Source organism: Colletotrichum lupini, chromosome 4 (genome assembly GCF_023278565.1).
Source record: "Colletotrichum lupini chromosome 4, complete sequence".
Classification (NCBI taxonomy): Eukaryota; Fungi; Ascomycota; class Sordariomycetes; order Glomerellales; family Glomerellaceae; genus Colletotrichum; species Colletotrichum lupini.
This window is the reverse complement of record NC_064677.1, coordinates 2,452,374-2,473,644: the sequence shown is the minus strand read 5'-3', so window position 1 is coordinate 2,473,644 and position 21,271 is coordinate 2,452,374. Positions and strand designations below refer to the sequence as shown.

The 21,271-nt window shown below is 53.8% G+C and overlaps 8 protein-coding genes across 8 annotated transcripts; 3 read left to right on the top strand and 5 right to left on the bottom strand.

Moving 5' to 3' along the window:
• Positions 1 to 70: 70 nt before the first annotated feature.
• Positions 71 to 2,459, bottom strand: CLUP02_07866 (uncharacterized protein; the record flags this gene model as incomplete). Its single annotated transcript, XM_049286858.1, has 5 exons — positions 71 to 182; positions 408 to 1,603; positions 1,654 to 1,806; positions 1,859 to 2,151; positions 2,204 to 2,459. 5 exons carry the CDS (start codon positions 2,457 to 2,459, stop codon positions 71 to 73), a joined length of 2,010 nt encoding a protein of 669 aa, XP_049144001.1.
• Positions 2,460 to 2,933: 474 nt separating this feature from the next.
• On the top strand, positions 2,934 to 4,719 carry CLUP02_07865 (TruB family pseudouridylate synthase; the record flags this gene model as incomplete). The annotated part of the gene is made up of 2 exons (XM_049286857.1): positions 2,934 to 3,114; positions 3,212 to 4,719. 2 exons carry the CDS (start codon positions 2,934 to 2,936, stop codon positions 4,717 to 4,719), a joined length of 1,689 nt encoding a protein of 562 aa, XP_049144000.1.
• Positions 4,720 to 5,414: 695 nt separating this feature from the next.
• CLUP02_07864 (ribosomal protein L32) lies at positions 5,415 to 6,203 on the bottom strand (the record flags this gene model as incomplete). The annotated part of the gene is made up of 1 exon (XM_049286856.1): positions 5,415 to 6,203. The coding sequence occupies one exon, from the start codon at positions 6,201 to 6,203 to the stop codon at positions 5,415 to 5,417; it is 789 nt and encodes a 262-aa protein (XP_049143999.1).
• A 1,766-nt stretch (positions 6,204 to 7,969) lies between these two features.
• CLUP02_07863 (exosome component EXOSC1/CSL4) lies at positions 7,970 to 8,808 on the bottom strand (the record flags this gene model as incomplete). The annotated part of the gene is made up of 3 exons (XM_049286855.1): positions 7,970 to 8,062; positions 8,127 to 8,279; positions 8,344 to 8,808. The coding sequence occupies 3 exons, from the start codon at positions 8,806 to 8,808 to the stop codon at positions 7,970 to 7,972; spliced, it is 711 nt and encodes a 236-aa protein (XP_049143998.1).
• A 25-nt stretch (positions 8,809 to 8,833) lies between these two features.
• On the top strand, positions 8,834 to 10,163 carry CLUP02_07862 (C-8 sterol isomerase; the record flags this gene model as incomplete). The annotated part of the gene is made up of 5 exons (XM_049286854.1): positions 8,834 to 8,840; positions 8,911 to 9,031; positions 9,117 to 9,342; positions 9,408 to 9,726; positions 9,799 to 10,163. The coding sequence occupies 5 exons, from the start codon at positions 8,834 to 8,836 to the stop codon at positions 10,161 to 10,163; spliced, it is 1,038 nt and encodes a 345-aa protein (XP_049143997.1).
• Positions 10,164 to 12,069: 1,906 nt separating this feature from the next.
• Positions 12,070 to 14,172, top strand: CLUP02_07861 (POT family protein; the record flags this gene model as incomplete). Its single annotated transcript, XM_049286853.1, has 5 exons — positions 12,070 to 12,322; positions 12,425 to 12,734; positions 12,789 to 13,298; positions 13,349 to 13,416; positions 13,496 to 14,172. The coding sequence occupies 5 exons, from the start codon at positions 12,070 to 12,072 to the stop codon at positions 14,170 to 14,172; spliced, it is 1,818 nt and encodes a 605-aa protein (XP_049143996.1).
• Positions 14,173 to 17,633: 3,461 nt separating this feature from the next.
• Positions 17,634 to 17,921, bottom strand: CLUP02_07860 (uncharacterized protein; the record flags this gene model as incomplete). Its single annotated transcript, XM_049286852.1, has 1 exon — positions 17,634 to 17,921. The coding sequence occupies one exon, from the start codon at positions 17,919 to 17,921 to the stop codon at positions 17,634 to 17,636; it is 288 nt and encodes a 95-aa protein (XP_049143995.1).
• Positions 17,922 to 19,747: 1,826 nt separating this feature from the next.
• CLUP02_07859 (NmrA-like family protein) lies at positions 19,748 to 21,187 on the bottom strand (the record flags this gene model as incomplete). Its single annotated transcript, XM_049286851.1, has 1 exon — positions 19,748 to 21,187. One exon carries the CDS (start codon positions 21,185 to 21,187, stop codon positions 19,748 to 19,750), a length of 1,440 nt encoding a protein of 479 aa, XP_049143994.1.
• Between the last annotated feature and the right edge of the window lie 84 nt (positions 21,188 to 21,271).

Below are 21,271 nucleotides of genomic sequence, written 5' to 3'. Positions count from 1 at the left end.
TCTGTCCTCGAACCTTGTCTCGCCGTAAGCAACCCCTGACTACGTCGAAGCATCGCTAGCAATTGCCCATTCAAGTGAGCAACCGTCTTTTGATGGGTTGAGGCACGACCGTCTCATTGATCTCCAACTCTTCCGTCGCTTGGATCTTGTGGCCCATTTGGCGGATCTTCTCGAGCAGGTGACTAGGACAGTTGTTAGCAAAACTCATCTCAAAGGGCAGCTGAACCAGCTGCAAGGTCGCCCTAGGTGCCTGAAAAAACATCGCTCTCCTTTGTGTCGTCTACATTAGATTCGACCTGCCACAAGGACCATTTTCTGGATTTGTGTCCCAAAAAGGAGAAACTTCTAGTGGCTCGTCTGAAACACAAGCATATCTAAATTCAGGAGAGGAGAGTGGGGAGGCATACTCTATGGGGAGATGGTTCTTGTCACCCTCCGTCACTGCCAAGTTGATGCGCTGGACCTGGTTCTCGTCTTCGTGGTAGTGTTCGTTCTGCATGTGCTCGTTGATTCTTATACGTCCGTCTTCTGATTCTGGATTTCGTTCGACAAACCCGCAGTCGTCCTCGTCACAGACCCAAGTGCCATTAGGTCCTTTAGGTATTGTTGTTGGAATGTTCTCTGCTCGCACAACGACCTTTAATGCGGTGGGCGATTCTGCAGAATCGACACTGGAATCGTCACCTTCAGAGCTGCTGCCATCATTCATGACTTCATCCTCGTCAGAAGCGTCACCGGCATGGAACCTCTTTGCGACCTGTCGGGAGACGCTTTCTGGGGTCTCATCCCCGGAGTCAAAGCGTCGCTTACCACTGGTGCCCGCAAGCCGAAGGCCTGACATCTTTCCAGCCGGTCTACCGACACGTCTTGGAGGAGGAGTTGCAACATCCGTGCTCCCCTGGGCCTCTTCAGGAAGTGATGGCCACCGATTCCGTGGATTTGATACTTCCTTTGCCTTACGCCGCGTTAGGGCTTCAGGAATTTGCTCAAGCTGAATGTGCTCAAGAGAGAAGCGAGCACCTTGGGCAGATTCCTCGAGCGTTTTCCAGAAACCAGACCCTCTCCACTCATCCTGATCCAGGCGTTCAACCAGCTCTTTCGCATAGTACTTGAGAATGTCTGCCGCTCCCAGGTAGGCTTTGACCTTGTACTTGTAGTACAATTTTGATGACACTTTGGAGAACGCTGCTTTACTCAACGGCTCAGCTTCGGGTTTGATGTCGTCGATGGCTTCTAGGAGGGCATCCACGTTGGATCGGTCATGGACAGTTCTGACAAGTTCCGTTTGGTTTGGAACCTCTGGGGTCTCGTCCACTGCCATGGCTTCCTCCAAAGGCTCGGGGGCGGAGGGCGACTGCGTCTTGGTCTTGCCCCTTGATCTGGACCTCATGTCCCTTGCAGAGAGAGCAAAGTCGTGTGAATCGGTCTGGCTATCGTCGGCAGGTGTACCCCTTTGCTTTCGTTTCGACAACGCCTTCTGCGCGGGCGGCTCGTCCGAAACAGTCGGCGTCACCACAGCTTCGGTCTCCTCTGGTATCGATGGACCAGGCTTAATACCCGCAAGTTTCTTCTTCCTGAGCTCAAGAACTTTCTTATGAATATCCTAAAATGATTAGTTGGGTCTCCAGCAAAGCTCGGTGGAGCTACACATACTGGGTGTCGCTCTGTCATCCACTTGAAAAAGAGCGTCGGCGTCCATTCGAATTCTGGCTCTTCATAGAAATGGGATATGAGGAAAGATGCATGATCGTCGCAGCGCTGTTCCACCTCCTCAAGAGTAGCACCATCACCCATGGCTACTGCATACTGTCACTTGCGTCAGCATAGATCGCCGGATCCTTCTCAGCGCCAGGCTCACCTTGAACAACAACGTCTCAATGGTCATTGCTACACCCTTCTTCTTCTTGGGGCCCTTCCTGTTCGTATTGGCTGCAGCGTGCTCCTCGATGATGTCTAGAATCGTGTAGTAGATCGAAACTCCTTCGATTGTGTGGTCGAATATCGCCTTGTAGGCGGCTGATGGTGGTCGAATTTCGTACCATCCCGCCGCGCCCCCAGCCCATGCGCCATAGCCATTGTCGCTAACGCCGATAGCGTAACGAGTGCATTCGTGGGTTTCGATCAAGGCTGATTTCGTAGAAGGTTTTACGGCTGCGTGATGTAAGCGATTGGAGGCGATGGGTATTCATGGATGAAGCCAGACCTCTTGCCGTCTGCGGTCCGTCGATGACGACGCGACCTCGAACAGTGAATGGGCCCTGGGTATTGACGGTAAAGAGCTCAACGGGATTGCCCTTCTTGTCGCAGACGATGGCATCCTCAAGAACAAATGTCTGTAGCATGTCTCCCTCCACAGGATCGTATCTCTTGAGAATGCTAAGTTCTTTAGCATAGGCCCGTCTGTCGGGTTCGACGGTGCCAGTCGTCGAATCCGACGTTCGTCGCCGCCGTCCAGCCATTGTCCTGTTCAAAGCTGCAATCGTTCGAGGTAGTGAGGGTGGGGGTTCTCGGTGTACGAGGCGTAAATGTGTGCCAGGTGCAAGTTCATCGGGCTTAGGATGCGTTTCCCAGTGGGGAGAAGAATGAGATGTTGCGGGGTGATAGTGCAAGTTGCGACGGGCCACAACGACGATGTGTGGGTAGGTGGGAAGGGAGCACGCGAACGCGGTTCTCAAATCCATTAAAGAAAGCTGGAGCGCGCGGAACGTTGTGCATGCATGCCGTATGAAGTACAGTTACTGATGCGGGGCAGGCGACCACCGCTTCCTCCCCCCACTGAAGCTGGGAAGAAAGGTAGCGGGACTCGTCGCTGTTACAGGGGACTTGCTAGTCCACGGGTCCAGCAGACAGGGGCTCTGTCATTCCTGGACCAATAGATAAGCCGATAGGAATCACTGGAACGTCCCTTCCTAAAAAAAATTTCCCAGAACTGCATGCAGAGAAGCGCAAGATCCACGGAAAGCGCAAAAGCTAAAGAGAAGGTCGCACCTACCCCCACCGGCCGCATCGTTTCTTTCTCTCTTTTACCCCTCAAGATCCTTAACTTCGGGCGAATGAGAATTACGCCCAATCTCTGGAAGATGGCGAAAGACACCGTGTACGAAGGCGTCTTCGGTAAGCGATGCCTCCTTGCTTCCCATTGTTGCTCTTTGGGCGTCTGCAGGCGTGCGATGCGATTCGACAAACGCTGACCGTGGTATCTCCAACCCAGCCATCAACAAGCCATACGGCATGAGCTCTGCGCAGGTGATCCGCGATTGCCAGCAGCAGATGAACCCCTCAGCCATGTTCAAGCCGTTGATCGAGAGAGACCTTGCCGCCAAGATGCAGGAGTCCAAGCAAGAGTGGAAGCGCCGCCGAGCCGTTAAGAAAGACTCCCGCGTAAAGATGGGCCACGGAGGCACACTCGACCCATTGGCGACCGGCGTGCTCATTCTGGGTGTCGGATCGGGTACCAAGTCACTCGGCTCCTTCCTCGACTGCACCAAGACCTACGAGACGGTGGTACTATTCGGCGCAAGCACAGACACCTACGACCGCGTCGGTAGAATATTGAGCAGACGGCCGTACGATGAGATCACAAAAGAAAAGGTCGAGAAGGCGATGGACAGCTTCAGGGGCAAGTTCGAGCAGATCCCGCCTCTGTACTCGGCACTCAAGATGGAGGGAAAGCCGCTGTACGAGTACGCTCGTGAGGGCAAGGCTATCCCTAGAGAAATCGTGGGACGCGATGTCGAAGTGTCCGAGCTCGAATTGGTCGAGTGGTACGAGCCTGGGACGCACAATTACAGATGGCCTACCGAAGAGGCTGAGACGGCCGAGAAGAACCTCGCTGAGCAGGTCTGGCGAGTGGAGAAGCAACAGGGCTCCGGCCGCCGGCTCACTCCCGAGGAGGAGAAGGAAGAAGAGAAAGCCCTCTCTGAGCACGAGACTGTTAAGAAGAAGTTTGAGGAGCGCCAGGACGGTCTTATTCGCGACAAGCCTGCCAAGAAGCAGAAGCCGCCCAAGAACCCGGCCCTGATGTCTGGCGCTTTGGGGCAGCTCCCCGGCGGCAAGGGCTCCAACCTCATCCCGCCACCTCCATCTGCGGATGAGCCCTTCCCTTGGACCGACAAGGGCCCGCCCGCTGCTAGAATCCGCATGAAGGTCACGTCTGGATTCTATGTTCGCAGCTTCTGCCATGATCTGGGTGCCAAGGTCGACTCTGCGGGCATGATGGCCGAGCTTGAGCGATCCCGACAGGGCGACTTCGAGGTTCGCACTGATAGCTGCTTAGAGTACGATGACGTTCTCAAGGGAGAGGAGGTCTGGGGACCCAAGGTCGCCAAGGCATTGTCTGAATGGACCGAGAAGTACCCCAACGGAGCACCGCAGTCGCAACGCGAGCGACAGAATGCCCAAGGTCAGCAGAAGCAGCAGCAGAACCACGGCCGCAAGGATGACAGGAAGCGCAAGTGGGAGAACAAGAGCTTCGAGAAGAACGACAACGCGTCCAAGAAGAGGAGAAACTCCAGCTCGGGAGACGAGGCGCCCGCCGCCAAGGTGGTCAAGTCGGAGCAGGCTAGCGATGTCAAGGAGTCTTCGCCCAAGAAGTCTCCCAAGGCATCACCTAAGGCGTCACCCAAGGCGTCACCCAAAGGTTCTCCCAAAACTTCTCCCAAGGCGAAGTCAGCTAACAAAAAGAAGTTTGATGACGTATGGGAAGGTATTCAAGACTAAAGCTTGAGCGTCGCATAGGGTAGACGAGACATAACGTACACAGAGACACAAGGGCTTCTTCGTGATGAGAACATTTCAGTTTGTGAGGCTACGGCCTGGGAAAAGGGCACGGCGTACGGAGGCTTCATTTAGCATGACCCAGAAAAGCATTGCAGATCGAGGGGTGACCCGACAGTTGGACACTTCATTCCGACTTGCCCATTTGCCCTTATAAATAAGAAGGTGACGAAGTTCATCAGTTAAAACAGCTCAATCATGTCGTTTGAATTGTGTTCTCCGGACCCGAAGGCCGTGTGACCTCATGTGCAATCTCTCTCCGGTATTCCCTTTGTGTATTCGTCGATACGTACTATACTAGAGGTATAATAATCGATTTGCTTCCTTTCCTGCCGTCAGTTGAAAACGGGACTTCTGCCCAGAAGCTTGAGATGGTTATACCCCTAATCCTGAAGTGCCGCGCTACCTACAACTGTAGCTCACAGGTTCGATTATTGTGGGCGGGCTTCGGTGTTGCTTCTTCCTCCTCCGTAGGACTTTTTCCCAGGCCATGATGATTCGTTAAGTTTACCCAGTATTTCCCGCCCAATATGCAATTCGTGTCGTATCGTCATTAAAAAGTCCCGCGGATATCGCACCGCTATGCATCGTACATACCTACTCCATCATGATTCCCAAAGTCCAGGAGGCTCTTCCCGTCACGGCTGCGAAGCCCTCTTCTGCTCCGCCGCCTCCCTCACACTCTCGTCCCTGGCATTCATCTCCCCCAACAGCGACCTCACCCTCTCGATCCGGCCCACGGCGCCCTCGAGCCGATCCAACCGCCTCAGCTTATCCTTGTCCCGCTTCTCCAGCGTCTCGACCCTCTCCTCGAGCTTTGCCCGCGCCCGCCGCTCCGTCGCGACCATCTCGTTGGCCTGCTCGAAAAGACTGACGCTCAGCTCCTCCACCTCCTGGCTCGTCGTGCTCAGCCTGCTCTCCGCAGCCATCCTCATCTTCTGCTCCCTTCCCAGCGCCTCCCGCAGATCCTCCGTCGATGCGGGACCGTCAGGCGGCGGTGACGGCGTGCGCAGGTTCGGCGAGGACTTCATGCCCCGCGGGCTGAGAAGCTGTGACAACCTATTTGCGCCGCCGCTCAAAAAACTGGTGCGGGTGGGCGAGGGACTGGGAGCGAGAGGCAGCGCGGGGGCGAGACCGGGAGAGGCGGCGGGGGTGGAGGTTCGGTGGGAGGCGGCAATGCGCAGACGTGTGAGCTCGTCTTCGTAATCGGCCCAACGGTCGACGGCGGCGGCGGCCTTTTGGTTGAGGAGGCGGACCTGGGCTTCTAGGTCGGCGATGCGGGACTGAGCTTCGAGGAGGGCGGGGGGCGCTTCGAGGACGACACCGCAGGAGGGGCATGAATGTTGCTCTGAGCGGTCGGTTGAGAGGGAGAGGGTTGGCGGTGTTAGCGGCGGGTGCGCGGCGGTCATTGTCATTGTCGCGCTCATGGCTTTAGCGAAGGGGATTAGGTGTATTGTTCGTTTCAAACGCTCTTCTCGGTTGTGCGGTGAAGATGAAGCTGGGAGGTTGTTCGTAATCCTCGGTGCAGTTCCGTGGGAAGTTCGATTTCTAGATACGCAATCGACTTGGACGTTTGAAGTGGCGGGGGATATAGATCAAGCTTCTTTTTAGGTTGTGCTCGAGGCGTTGCAAAGTCCCCGCGTGAGGAAAGGAAAAGCTACTTTAGCGCGGCGGGGGGGCTAGAGAGTTTGAAAGGTGTGACGTCGAGGTGCCAAAGGTTCGTCAGGAGGGGGGATGAAATGCGAGTGGTGGGTGGCCGCGCACGATCATATGTCGGGCTACTATATCTGGGAAAAATAGAGTGTTCGCACAGGGTGGTTTGGAACTCTTATTCGTAGCAGCGCGGCGCTTTGGGGAGGCAGAAAAAGTCAAGGTGTAGTTGGCTCTTGTTGCAGGTTCGGTGAGGTGTATTCGTTCGTAGTCGAATGGGGAATATTGAATATCGATAAGTCCACCAAGAGGAAAAAGCAAAGAGAAGGGAAGAAGAGACAATTGAAGGGTATGGGTTCGCAAAAGTAATCAAAGATGGCAGAGAGAGAACCCCATCTGCCTGAAATCCCGCCCACATGCCACCTTAGCCACCAGACTTACGTGACACCACACACCTGCCCTTTTCTTTCTATGCCGTTTCCCTCCACGAATAAATTGACGACGCGAACGGTAACTGCGCCTCCTTGCTTTCGTGGGAATTCGGGGGTGATACCAATGATTGGGGAGGAACGGTGGACCGGGGTCCTTCAGTGTCCCAAACGGGCGGGTCCTAACAAAACGGCGTCGGGCGATTGGGTGAAGCAACCCAATTTGGGCTTTACCTAGGTACTCCATACGGGGGCCGACACTGCTCCACCCCATTTTCTGTTCTAGCACTCTCCTTGCTGTTGAAAGCCTCATCAACCGAGATGGCAGGGAGAGACGGGAACGGTTGTACGACTGTTGCTTGAGCCTTAATTTGCTGCCATTTCTTTTACATTCTCTTTTATTTGCGGGTCGCAACCGTTTTGATTAAACAAAGTCATGTTTCTTCCTCTTGGTCCAAATTGACTGGTTGTTTAAATTAATGCCAATTGCGGAATGTCCGTTCATGTCCATGCCCCGACGGGAACGGAACGGCAGGTTACACTTGGGAATTTGGTGACATCTTAATCATGTAGGTGTCATGATTGACGACTATAGAGTGTAGACGACCATTTTCTGGCGATTCCTCCCCCTTCGCTCGTGCTTTGTCTCTGGCGCCCAACATCCGTTCCCTTTTGACAACTCTTGATCGTCCCCTTGCATGAATAAGGCTCCCACATCGGACTGCCCATCAATCAGTCCTTTGACCTCGTCATGTCCCGTGCTGAGTCGTTGCAGTAAATCCGTACACAAAGGGCACCCTGCCGACCATGCAACCCCTCCAAACTGCGACTGCATCGTTGGTTGGCAGTGGAGCTCATGCTTTCATCTCTCGTCAAAAATTCATGCACTGCCGCTGACGGCAGCTGTTGCTGATGCTGACGCTACCAGGAAGGATAGTAAAAGGCCGTAATTCTTGGTTTGCTGCGCTGATGCACCAGCCAAGTCGGCCCTCGGGTTCGGTCCAGAACTCTGAAACTGCCCCAAAATTCGCTGTCATGTCGTCATGCTGGCTCTCTCGTTTCGAAACGCCGTGAGATCACTTCCCTGCCGAGCGAGGAGGGGGTACGAACGGCCATCAGCCCTCAGCCTCGTTGGCGAGGCGGTGCAGAATACTCTGCAACCTCAAGCGTCTGAGCGTATCCAGCTGCAAAGCTCTCCGCAGCTTGACCTGCACATCGTGAAAAGACAGGCAAGTAGATGAGAAAATGCGCCAATCAGTTTGGCTTGGCCACCTTGCGCGGCTCTCCGATGCCGGTCTCCGGGTCCTTGTACTCCTTCCAGCTGACCGGCACCATGTCGTTGCCAGCCTCGCTGGTGGCCATGATGACTCCCAGCTCATTGGCAGCGGTGGAGAGGTAGTAGTTGGCCTGGTCTCCCAGAGAAATCTGATATAGCAAGTCAGCTACCCATCACAAGTCACTTTTCAATGTCTTGCCAAAGGCCACTCACCACCTGCGCCCGCACCACGTCACCAGGCTTGAAGCTTTCATAGATCTTGACCTTGTCCTTCTCCGTCGCCCTCACGTCTTGAGAGCGAATGACACCCTGCCACTCCGTCTGCAGCACCGTGTCGCCAACCTGCTGGATCGTGACAATGGCCTGCTTCGGCATCAACCGCACGACGCGGCAGAGCACCATGTTGCCCACGTCGGGAAGCACCTCGCGCTTCTTGCTAGCGCCCTTGCGTGCCACGGAGATGGTCGCCAGCTCCTCGGGCGACAGCGGTGTGATGCGGTTGAGGCGCTTCGTGAGGCCGGCCTGGGCCTTAGCCGATGCTGTGACGGTCACATCGCCGAGCAGGGAGGCGACGACATTACCGTTGTAGACATGTGTTCCTGGGCCGGCGGCGAACCGCGTGGTAGGGCCGAGAACCTTGCCCGGCACGGCGGTCTGGGGAATCTCAACCGTGGCCATGGTGATGAGATATGGGGGTGGATGTATGACGTGTGAGAGCTAGCTGTGGTTGGAGCCGTTTTCACAATTGAGTTTGCGTGTATGTGACTGCTGAGAAGTGAGGTGTCTGGTGTGAGCTGGCCCCAGTCGCGAATCTTCCTTTCGGCTCCGTATGTGAGGCTGGAGTATCAAAGTCCGTCCCGTTTGCTCGGTGGTTGAGATTGCACTTGTCAGAAACCCGAAAGTCCGATTTTTTTCTCAGTGAATTGCCCAGTCGACGGCCCCGCCATCCCGGATAGCTGCAGCTAAATAACAAAACCCATGGCCAGCCCCACCATCAAAGCTCCGTCAGGCCACTGGCAACTTGAGCTTCCGGGGGCGGTGGCGCATGGCAGAAAGGGCAAAATGCAGGGTCCTGCCAATCTCTCAACCAAAAACAATAAGCGATGCGACAACGGGTACTGCAGCTCAACGAAGCCCTTCTTAAACCCATCTCGCCGGTGCTCCCGTCGCCAAACACCTTTCCCGTGTGCGCCCTCCCCGTTCTCCTCCACTGTACACAAGTCCGTCAATTGGACCACCACATTCCTTCCCCTTTCTTTGCACTTTGGTAACCCAAGTCTTACTCCAGACTTTTTGCGCAAATCACAATGCCGTCTCTCGGGCGCCTGTTTACACTGGCGCTGTGGATCGGTCTCCTGACCCCCATCTACATGTTCCTCGAGAAGAACTTGGAAAAGTTCTACATCTTTGATCACGAGCACCTGCACGACCTCTCTAAGCGCGCCATCGCCACCCATGGAAACGACACGCGCTCCGTCGTCAACTACATTGTGACCGAGCTCAACGGCCTGCACCCCACCAACGTCAACCTCGACGAGGAATGGGTCTTTAACAACGCCGGTGGTGCCATGGGCGCTATGTACATCATTCACGCCAGTGAGTCTCCTCATTTCCATCTCTCAATCTTCCAAAGATGATGGAAGGCAGTTTACTAATAAAACCCACCAGGCATCACCGAGTACCTCATCGTCTTCGGCACCGCCATCGGAACCGAGGGCCACTCCGGCCGTCACACCGCCGACGACTACTTCAACATCCTCTACGGCACCCAGCTCGCCTACGTCCCCGGCAAGTACGAGCCCGAAGTCTACCCCCAGGGCACCGTCCACCACCTCCACCGCGGCGACGTCAAGCAGTACAAGATGGACGAGGGCTGCTTCGCGCTCGAGTACGCCCGCGGCTGGATCCCGCCCATGCTCTTCTTTGGCTTCGCCGACGGCCTGTCCAGCACCCTCGACTTCCCCACACTGTGGACGACGACCCGTATCACCGGTCGCGAGATGATTTCCAACCTGCTCAAGGGCAAGTTCTAGAAAGCAGACAACGTCTAGGTATGGGGAGGGCTTCTTTGAAGGTCTCAGTCATGGGCGTAAAGTAGGGTGGTTCAAGAGATGGAAATCTTTGGGCCTAGTGATGGAGCGCGTATAGAGTGATTTGTTGCGCTGCTCTCTTCTTGCATATCCCATTCGGCCGTTCCGAACGTTCATATAGACATTTAATAATACCGAGCAGCAAGGCCGCTTCTTTCATCAAGATTAACTCCATCTCCTCGTTCAAAAAGAATTGCCGCTACCTTTGCATCCATATGCGCCGTCGGTCGAGACACTTTGTTTGCAAGTGAGAGACATGCATCAAATGCGCGAACCAATGAATATCATTCTCCTGCGCAACTCTGAGGATGAATCTGCGGGTGAGACATCCTTGTTATGCTGGCCAAACAGACGGAGCCTGAGACCAAGAGTTTTCCGAGCAACGTCTCCGAACTTTTCTCATCCACCCGGACATTCCGATATCTGCCCCCTGAGCCATCCGCATCAGAGAAGCGCCAATCCGCCAATGTAACGCGACTCCATATATACGGCCCCCCTTCTGCCGAGCCGGAGTTAGCGCCGGCGCCGGCCCAGAGTGGAGCCGCCCGGAAAACGTCAATGATGACCTCTTCCTCTTTTGAACAGCGAAACGTTGACCAGAGGGCGTGAGATTGTCGCCTGACGACACGCTTCAAATCTTTGCCATTTCTCGTATGCTACATTCTTTTCCTGACTCGGAACGACATGCGCCACGCATCGTCACTTCACCTGGACGTCCGACGGCCACGTTTCCCGCTGAGGGGCCGGCAGTAACTCGGGGCACTGCGTAATCGCTGGCTCTTTAGATTCTCTACTGCGATTAGAGCTCGGGCTATGAAGCTGAAGGCCCTGCCGCCGGCCGTAATCGAAACGCGATGGAGGCAGGATACGCCGTGTCTAAGTTTCTGGGCAACTTTCCCTTTACTGGTGGTGAGAATGTGTGAGGTGAATCAGATTATAAACCATCCCGCCCGATGGGTATTCGTATGGTCGCGACTTCACACCGTCTCACGTACTATGGCCCAACGAGTACGCATGTGAGTTGTACAACATGCAGAGCGGGCATTGTAGCAGGCCGGCACAGAACAGTCATCACGTAGTTGTCGTCGACGAAGCATCGGCACTTGGAATGGCCCGGTTTGGCCACACCCGACCATTCGGGCGATTGACGCGTCCATTTAATCGATTGCCGACTCGGAGATCACTAGACTTGACACCTAAGGATTTTTCTTCTCTCGAATCTTCAAGTGTCAAGTCTAATCGACCGTACAGCTAAAGCATGTCTCAGGGATTGGTCGGTTGAATGATTCGCAGCCGAAGCCAACGATAATCACATACAAATATCAAGGTCAATCGGCTTGATTATTAGGACAACTATAATACTATTCTGTCTTGATACATTTCCTACAATGGATTTGCAAAGGAGAAGACGCGCGAAGGTTCAACATCCGCCAATCTGGTTTCCATCTCGTCTGTACTTCTCTTACACTTGCCCCCTGAGCTCAGGCCTGCTCGCCCCAAGTCCGCTGCCGCTCCGTGTAGTGTTTCCTTCCCCCTCCCCCACGATCTGCTACGAGCCCGTCCGTTCTTTCTTGGTTTTATCATGGCCTGAGTATCCCTGCTTGTTCCCCTTCTACCTTATCATGAGCCAATCCTTGCCCTTCTTTCCCCAAGATAGCGAGTGTCTCTTCCCGTCTTCACCCCTGTGTCCTTCACGGCTTCTTTAATCGTGTTTCACATATCGGACCGGAAGAGCCAAGACCATAAATGCGGAAGACCACCCAACGTCTTCTTATCTCTCCGTACGACCACTCTCGTGTGACGATCACAGCTTCAATATCTGATTTGACACCAGAGAAACCAAAACACGATGCCAGCTGGGGATACGATTGAACAGTCACTCTCTGAGTCTCAGCTTAGAGAGGGTTCATACGACATGAAGTATTATGAAGACGTATCTCTCGACGAGAAGAGGGGTATCCAGCCGCGGCCAGATGCGCCGACCGACGAAGAGTTGCAGACTCTGAGGAGAGTTTCGGACCACATTCCCTTCAAGCTCTTCACCATCGCCTTTGTCGAGCTGTGCGAGCGCTTCTCGTACTATGGCTCCGTTATTGTCGTGAGTAGACTCGAGTTCTCCGCTTTACAGAATAAACTGACATTGGAAGTGTATGTTTTGCGAATAAGTGAAGTCATAACGGTCGAGGAATACTGACCGATCCCAGTCACCAACTTCATCCAACAACCTCTCCCAGCGGGCTCGACGACCGGCGCCGCGCCCAATGGCCAACCCGGTGCGCTTGGGATGGGCCAGCAGGCGTCAACCGGCATCACGACCTTTAACCAATTCTGGCAGTACTTCATGCCCTTGTTCGGTGCCTGGGTCGCCGACAAGTACTGGGGCCAGTACAAGACCATCTGCATCTCCATCGCCGTTGATCTCGTAGGCCACTTGATTCTCATCACCGCCGCTATCCCACCCGTCGTCACGAAGCCAGCCGGGAACTCGCTATCGGCACTGCTCGTAGGCATGATGTAAGTGGTATTCTGGCTGCCGGTCCGGATCACCATCAAGCTGACTCTAGCTAGAACGATTGGTTTTGCCACAGGAGGTTTCAAACCCAACGTCAGTCCCTTGATCGCGGAGCAGCTCGAGATCGATCACTTGACCGTAAGGACGCTCACGACGGGAGAGAAGGTGATTGTCGACCCTGCCATCACCATCAACAGGGTCTACAACTGGTTTTACATGTTCATCAATATTGGCGCTCTGGTCGGCCAGATCTCAATGGTGTACGCTGAGAAGTACGTCGGTTTCTGGCTGAGCTTTACGCTGCCGACCTGCATGCTGGCGCTGTGCCCCCTGGTCATGTGGTGGGGAAAGGGTAGATATCGCGATCAGCCCCCGACGGGCTCGGTTTTGGGACCGGCTCTGCGGACGTTTCTCTTTGCTCAGAAGGGTAGATGGTCGATTAACCCAGTCAAGACTTGGAGGAACATGCATGACGGGACCTTCTGGGAGAGGGTCAAGCCTTCTAACTTCTCCGATGCGACTCGGCCAAAGTGGATGACCTTTGACGACGCCTGGGTCGAAGAGCTGTAAGTATTGCTTCGGCGCACTTGGGTTGACTGGTTCCTAACCTCTGCAGGCGTCGTGGCTTCGCAGCTTGTGCCGTATTTTCATGGTATCCCATCTACTGGCTCTCGTATAATCAATGTAAGCCTCAAATCTTGCCCTCCCTCCATTCGTAGGTTATCACCCTCATCTAACCCCTCACAAGTGAACAACAACCTAGTCTCTCAAGCCGCCACCATGCAGCTCAACGGCCTCCCCAATGATATCCTCTCCAATCTCGACCCCATAGCCCTCATTCTCTTCATCCCGCTCTGCGACCTAGTGCTCTATCCGACCCTCCGCAAGCTCAGGATCCCCTTCACGCCCATCAAGAAGATCGCTTTTGGCTTCTTCACCGGCGCCATGGCCATGGTCTGGGCCTGCGTGCTGCAGTACTACATCTACAAGCGCTCCGCCTGCGGCCAGTTCGCCTCGGGCACCCTACCCAACGGCGACCCCTGCCCTCCCGTTGACATTCTCGTCTGGGCCCAGACGGGCGCCTACGTGCTCATCGCCCTGTCCGAGATCTTTGCCAGCATCACCAGCCTCGAGTACGCTTTCAGCAAGGCGCCTAAAAACATGCGGTCCATGGTCCAGGCTGTGGCGCTCTTCATGTCGGCCATCTCCGCGGCGTTGGGGCAGGCTTTCACGCCGTTGAGTACCGACCCATATCTGGTATGGAACTATGGCATCGTGGCCGTGCTGGCTGGCGTGGCGGGTGTGATCTTCTGGTTTCAGTTCAGGGATTTGGATAAGGAGGAGGATGCGATGAACGAGTTGCCCGAGGGTCGTATTGGGCAGGGTGTTGCTCCTGCTACTGAAATGTCACGGATGGATAACAGTGGGAAGAGGGACTGAGACTTGGAGTGTCCGACTATGAGTTCAAAGACTGCAACCAGAGTTGATGACTTGGTCTTGTTATATTCTTTTCGATCCTAGACTCTAGCGAAGATGAGTTTGAAAGGAAATCCTGCATCCATGCGTGAAACATCCGGCTTTGCTTGATGACATTTGGGCGACAAGGTCCCAAGAACGATTGTGGACTGGCGATCAAGACCCCTTACGCCTACAGCGACCATCAATCAGGTGACAAGATAAGCTGCCAGTCCCCTCTTATCGTCACTGTCTTTGTTACTACCTGTCTTACCGTGCTTCTTCGGGTACGTCCGTGAACGAATCTCCTTGAAGATCTGAGTAGACAAAGTACGCAATGCAAAAGAGCAAGATATTACTACTCGGAAAAGCACTAAGCCAATTTCACTAACTTGGAGTAATCATGGATTACAGCTAATAACAATGAAATCAAGTGCGAAGTGCCCTGATCCTAACCTCTAGAATACTTGGCTGCTGCTGGGCCGGGGGGGATGGCCTCATTGTGATCTCAATACCGTAAAGACAGACATCATATCAGTACTCAGTTCATATGAAGACAACATGAGCTACGTACTCGTTGCAAGCGACCATTTCTGCTATTTACCACCTCAAGGTAATGCGAGTGAGCCACCGGAGGGACTTGGCTTATCAGGGGTAATCTAAAGCTTGGGTCGAGCAAGCTGATAAGGATGTGAAATCTCTACCCACCCAGCCCTGCCCACCGTCGGCTCCTTTGCACGCCTAAAAATATGCTCTCGGCTTCTCAACATAAGAAAAAACTAATCTACTGAGTCTTGTGGTAAGACTTTGCGAGTGATTCTGTTAGCTAATGCGTATCAGAGGGCGTGAGTAGCCCACGCCCTGCTGGGTGTCGACGCCCTACGAGCTTAAGACGAAGGCCTGTAAATCATTCCTCATCCACCACGCTTTGAAACGCAGCTTCTAGAGCTATTTGGGCTGAATTGGCAGGGTTTATATTTGTGCTAGGTTGAAATGAGGGCCAGAACGCATTGCTGGGCGATGTGTGAGCGTGGAAGCATACAACAGCCGCCGTGACGAGCATTACTCTCCCATCAACCATAATTTTAGAGAAAATGAGGAAAATAAGTGCCCACAGAGACCCTTTCTGAAGGGCTTAAGTAAATGAAAGGCTCATTTGGGTTGTTAAAAGTGACTCTTATTAATTTTCTGGTGGGCGTCTCGAGTGAAATTGTGGTGAGATTCGATAAGAACTCACACGCCGCTTAGCTCTTCTTCGTATGCAATACCGTCGTCAGGTGGCACTTTGAAAGGTGTCCTATCACGTACGGATACATCAGGGAAGCAAGAGCTTCATTTGTGAAGCTGACCACACACAGCTTGCGCGCGCGTGTTTTGACAGCGATCGCAAGTCCAGGGGCAGTTGAATACGGGTGCAATTTGGCTACCGTGCCATCTCTCTGCTGAGAAATCACAGTCTATCCGTATATTTGGTGATTCAGATTGACAGCCTGGGGCGGGTTTATGAAACAGAGGTGAAGAGGCTGCGTGGGCAGGTACTCCCTGGTCATCCTAGACCACTTCATAGAGAAAAGAAAACCTACAGATGCCGGATGTTGGTAAGCAATGAATAGGATAGTCTTAAAGATAGTTGTTGTTGAAGAGAAATGTTTCACGATTGGGATTTCCTGGGTCAGGCGCCGGCTCAGCTGTCGATAGGTGACGGCGAAGAACACATTGACTGGATGGTCTGGCTTCAGTGAATCTACGGAGATCTCACCCTGGAATCCTCATTGTGCATCTTCATGGTAGCAGAAAAGAGGACGCGTCTTTGCTGGGCCATGATAAGGAATTGCGGTCAGATCCCCCGGATAAGGGGTATCGGGAAACGCAGCGCGGCGGTGGGCGTCACTTTGTGCCGTCGAGTGATCGGGAGCTAGGGACGGCCCTGAGGATCAGCTTACGCCGATGAGATGATCGCTCGTGAGAGAGGAACGCCGAGATGGAAGCTATCTTTAGGCGACTCTGATGTATCTTGAAGTGTGTCCATATCGAGCCTATGAGCCCACACGGTCATCAAGGGTCTGCATCCGTAGCTTTGAGCCGCTGTCCGAGATTGACCAAGCCGAATCCTCATTGTGTCTTCCGATCATGCATAACCAACCGCTACAGTATGCAAACAATGGCGCACCCATTGGTAAGACGGGATGTCGCTTTCAGCCAAATCGTTGCTTGTAGAGGCAACACGGCTTGAAGGTAGCGAACAAGGCCTCACCGAAGACTGCATGATATCCCCCCTACATAGCAGAGTCTTCCAGACATGAGCCTGATCTATATTCCGCGTCTTAGGTTTTGGCTCAAGGTGACAATAAACACACTGCGCCGAGAGACAAGGAGAGGCGCTGAAGGTTCAGAATCTAGGCCACCAAGCCTTTTTTCCTCACTTCACATCACCCGGCCGCGACCCATACATGGAAGTAATCTGTACTTGGAATTCCAAGCCAACAGAGAAAACGTGCTCCTCCGCGCGGCATACAACGAGACCCGTTGGGCCACCAAGCCCATCACGAAGAAAAGGCGTAATGAGGCGTCATCGGGTTGCACATGGCCCCAGAACTTCCCGCCGAGAAGATTTTCATGCTGCATGACGGTCTCGTGGGGGGAGACTCCCACTACCGGAGTTTGTCTGCTGGTTCAGGGGTTCACAAGGAGCAGGGGAACGCGGGAGCCGTAGTACAAGCAGGGCAATGTGTGGGCAAGGAAGAGCTCGAACAAGCAAAGCGGGTTCAATTTGCTGCAGTCCGTAGAGAGCTGAACCCCCGTTCCTGCAGTACAGACGCGAGAGGCACAAAGTGAGTCGATGGGAAGGCCCCAAACCCAATGGATAGTGAGCGGAATCTATCTCAGAGGGAAAGGGATTTCCGCCCTCCCGAATCTCTCATCTATGCCATCTGAAGGACGCGAGTGTCCCGTGCTGATGGGGCTCCGGAATTCCGTTCCCGGACACCTGTGATAACGAGAGAAAGCTCTCTGAGAACCCTCTTCCACGGACATGATTAAGTCGCTGGATACAAGCACAAGCAACTATGGGGGGGGCGTCCCTGGGTAATGTCAACGTAATGACCCTGCGCTCTCCCACGTGGGGTGATGAACGGGTACCGGCGGCATCTCGGACATGAAGCATGTGTGTTGCCCTTCTAGAAGGAACGTTAGTTCTTTTCGAATGCATGTCGAGGATCTCTGCTTTAGCCTCAGAAACCTGCAGTAGTACATAAGCCCTGTATCCGTAGGCGAGGGAATGGAAGGTTTCTCAACTTCCATGGGCCGTTCGTCGGATCTCGGACGGGAGAGGTGGTGTGGGCTTGGTCAGGGGTCAAGCCAGATGAGGCGCGTCGCCTCACCCCCGAGCCCCAAGGGCCCCGGCCGATAAGGGAAAGATCAAGCGCTGACGGTTACTTTGCCCTTGTTTATGATACAGCTTTCGAAGGAGAATATGGTGGGCGTGCTGTAAGGTAGCGATCGATTGTAGTTGTATCTCTGTGGTAATGTGCTCGAACCTGAGAGTTGGTGAGAGAGCCCCTGAACTCGGACATATGATCTATCGCATGGATCCTAGGACCGTATAACGTCGACTTAAAGATTTGTTCCATCCACCGAGAATAACAGTACGCCGTGATCAACGCTATCACGAATCTAATGGACGCGGCCTTGTCTGTGAGCCGTATCGGTGTGTACAGGGGACGTACATTACGCATAAGCTTCGTGAGAGAACAGGCCCCTCGTCAACCTATCCAACTTGCATCAGAATCTTCCCAGACTCTCCAGCCTAGCCCCATATCCATCCCCATTCCTGTACCGTTCTTTGAATTCTTGAAGGTGTGTAACGAGAGAAAAAAAAAACAACTTGGCTCTCCTTATCGGATATGGAGTCCGGACACTAGAACGAGAGAAACAGTCCGGACCCTCTCCTATCAATCCCGTCGTATCTATCCGTATATCAAAGCCGGGGCCAATCTCACACTACAACGACCGAGCCCCGAATTGGGAAAGACTGACTCGGGAAGAAGGCTTCTGGAAGGAAAACCCCCTTGCACACCAACTTTGATCATCCATGAACCGGAATTTCCGCGGGGGCCTTCGTCACTTCTTGCCATCACTTACATCACAGGCAAAGGAACCAAAAGCAGCGTTTCTACAAAGTATCGTACTACGATACTTGGAAAAGAGTATGTCTTTTCCGTCAAAGATGATTCCACCAAGGGCTCTAGAAGCTGGAAAAGCCTTCAATGTAGGGTGTCCCCCTTTCAACAACCTGCTGCCCTCCATCTATCTTATCTCCCCATGATCCAGGTCGTTAGCCAAGCATCAAGTTGTCAAAAGACCCCCAACAACCTCACAGTCCATACCGACATAGAAACGAAACTGTGAAGAAATCACTAAAACGGCTGCGTAAAGGTACACCGAACCGATCTTCCCCTCGGTCAAGACCATCTACAACGAACCCCCCTTCCTCTCCTGCCGTATCCGTGTAAACCTAAATCTAGAACCCATATGAAGTCATCCCATGCATCTCCCGGGGCCCTTGTGCACATCCTCGGCGGGCGGGCGGCGGCGGCAGCGGGCGGCAACGCCAACCCCCCCCCCCCCCCCGCGTCAAGGTACCGCCCGCCCGTCGGTGTTGCCCGTCTTCCCACCCCCATGATCCCCCCCATCCCGCGCGGTGCAGCGGTGCTCACCGAGAAGAAAAAAAAAGTGTGGGCTCCACGGGGGTCGCGCGTTGTCGACTTTGACTCTCTTTGTAAAGAGCGCGCGCGAGAAAGGATGGAAAACCCCCACGCTGTAGAGCAAGGGGGGCAATATTATGATCAGGGGGAGGGAAAAAACATGGAGCGAGGAACCGATATCTGTGCCTTATAAATGACCTGGGTCGTTCAACCGACGACAAGCGCCCTCATAAATGAGGAAATTCTGCCTTTTAAACTGGTTGCGGCGCCCCCCTACTTCACCCACAGGTTTCCTTCCGTCTCGTCTTCGTAGGCTGCATTGCGGTTTGAAGTTGAACATTGTCTTTATGTATTTTGTGATGAATAGGTACCGTTTGAGGCCTATTGCCCTTCTTCTCTTCTCGAATTCATCCCCTATCGCTTCGTCATGAAGTAAACCAAAAAGCCCAATAACCAGAGAATAATCGCCCGGGAGCTACCTTATGCACAACTAGCTGCCCTTTTTCTTTTGATTTTGTCGACCACGCAACGCCATGCCAGCCCATATGAATGATATCGAGGGAAAAGAGCCGTCATCGCCATCACACAAACTGGCTCCGCTCAGAGAGGTTTCAACTCAACCCCGACTTGGGGGGAGGTACGCCACCGCCGGGCAGCAAAGAAAATCGACTCCCCAAACGCACGTTATTTTCCGAACCGTTTTTTTTTGTCGTTATTCAACAATCCTCGGCACCTGGACGCCGCCGCATGCAATGTATAAGTTGAATGTGTGTGTCGATGACACGTGTGAAGTCGTTCGAGCCCAAGGCTGTCGAAATCAAGTGGTATCGCGTCCCAAACTTCAACGCGTCCCGGGTTCATGCGAGCCATTCCTCCTCGTCTCTCTTCAGGCCTCTCATCGTCAGGCCTTCGTCTTCCTCGTCTGAATACTCCTCCTCTTCTTCCTCTTCTTGTTGTTGCACTTCATGATCCCGTTGGTGAACTACTGACGCAACTTCCTCCTCGGGCGCCTCTTCCTCTTCCTCCAACATCCACGTCAAGCCGTTGGCTTGTTCCTCCAACGGGAAAGCTTCCTGTGCGTATTCTTCCAAACCTCTCGGGCCCTCCCAAAGTGTCATGGACTGAGTAAGGCAGTTTTCTTCCAGCTCTACATCTCCAAAGTAGGGAGGTTGCTTTTTGGGATCTTCGTGGCCGAGAGAGAAGAGCTTCTCCAGCGCCTCGAGTTGTTGACGATAGCCATTGGGGATCTTCACCTTGAGCTCGATCGGGCCCCGGATGTACTTGACTGGCCGTCCAACACCTCTCGCAAAAGCCTCACAGGCCTCGCGTGGAGTCAGCATCTCCCAAGCCAAGGCGACACGCTTTGTGCGCCACTTGGCCACACCATCCTTGAATATTTGCAGGATGGAGGGACCAACATCGTGCTCAGCATCCAGCCAAGGCAACTTCACATCTTCGTGGAATGGGGCTTGCCAAGTGAAAGAACCATCCTGCTGGAGTTCCATGCAGAAGAGCGGGTAGGGCAGCGAGGTGAAGTTGTTGTTGTAAATGCCAGTGTACACAAAGGTGGCAGGCATGCCAATGGAGCGGACATACTCTTCGACCTGATGCTTGGCAGCCCAGAGAGGAAGTGATGGCCAATCTGAGCTGTATGCGGCATGATCTGGCATCGTGGAGTAGACATAGTGTTGTACACCAGCCTTCTTAGCGGCGTCGGCAAGTGCCTTTCCAATCTGGAACTCATCTCCATAGAAGGTGGTGTTGATGAAAGCCAGCTGAGTACCGCGGAAGAGGTCATTGATCAAGTCGTGGTTTACACCAACACCGGAAATGGGACCGTTGGTTGTCACGTCTCTGTTGTCCGGAGTGGGCTTGTGTCTAGTGTACAGCTCGCCGACAAGGACGGTGACATTAGGATTTGAGTTGACTTCGGTGGCTACGACGCCTTCGAGATTCCGCAGCTGAGCGCGTACGTGGTAGCCCACAGCCGTGGCAACTCTAATGAATGATGCAGCCTGACGACCGCTGGCATTGATGACAGCAATCGTCTTGTTCGGGGTGGGCATCGGACGCTTAAAAGGGCGGAAGGTGAGGGAGTTGTTTCTTGAAGAAGACAACGGCGATGCGTCAGAGTATGATGAACGCGAGTGCTTGTGTGTCCTGACGGCGCTGTAGACAGCTGAGTCGCCGTGGTAGTGGTGATTTGAGTGATCCTGCTGTTGGTGTTGCTGTTGTTGCTTGGCGGGTCGGATAGGGATCCCAATCCCGTTGAGTTGGGAAGGCATCAGGGTCACCATCTGAGAAGTCTCGGACACGTACTGCTCTTGCGGGGAAGAGCAGAGGCTTTGGCTGTGCGGCCGGCACAGAGTAGAGGATTTTTT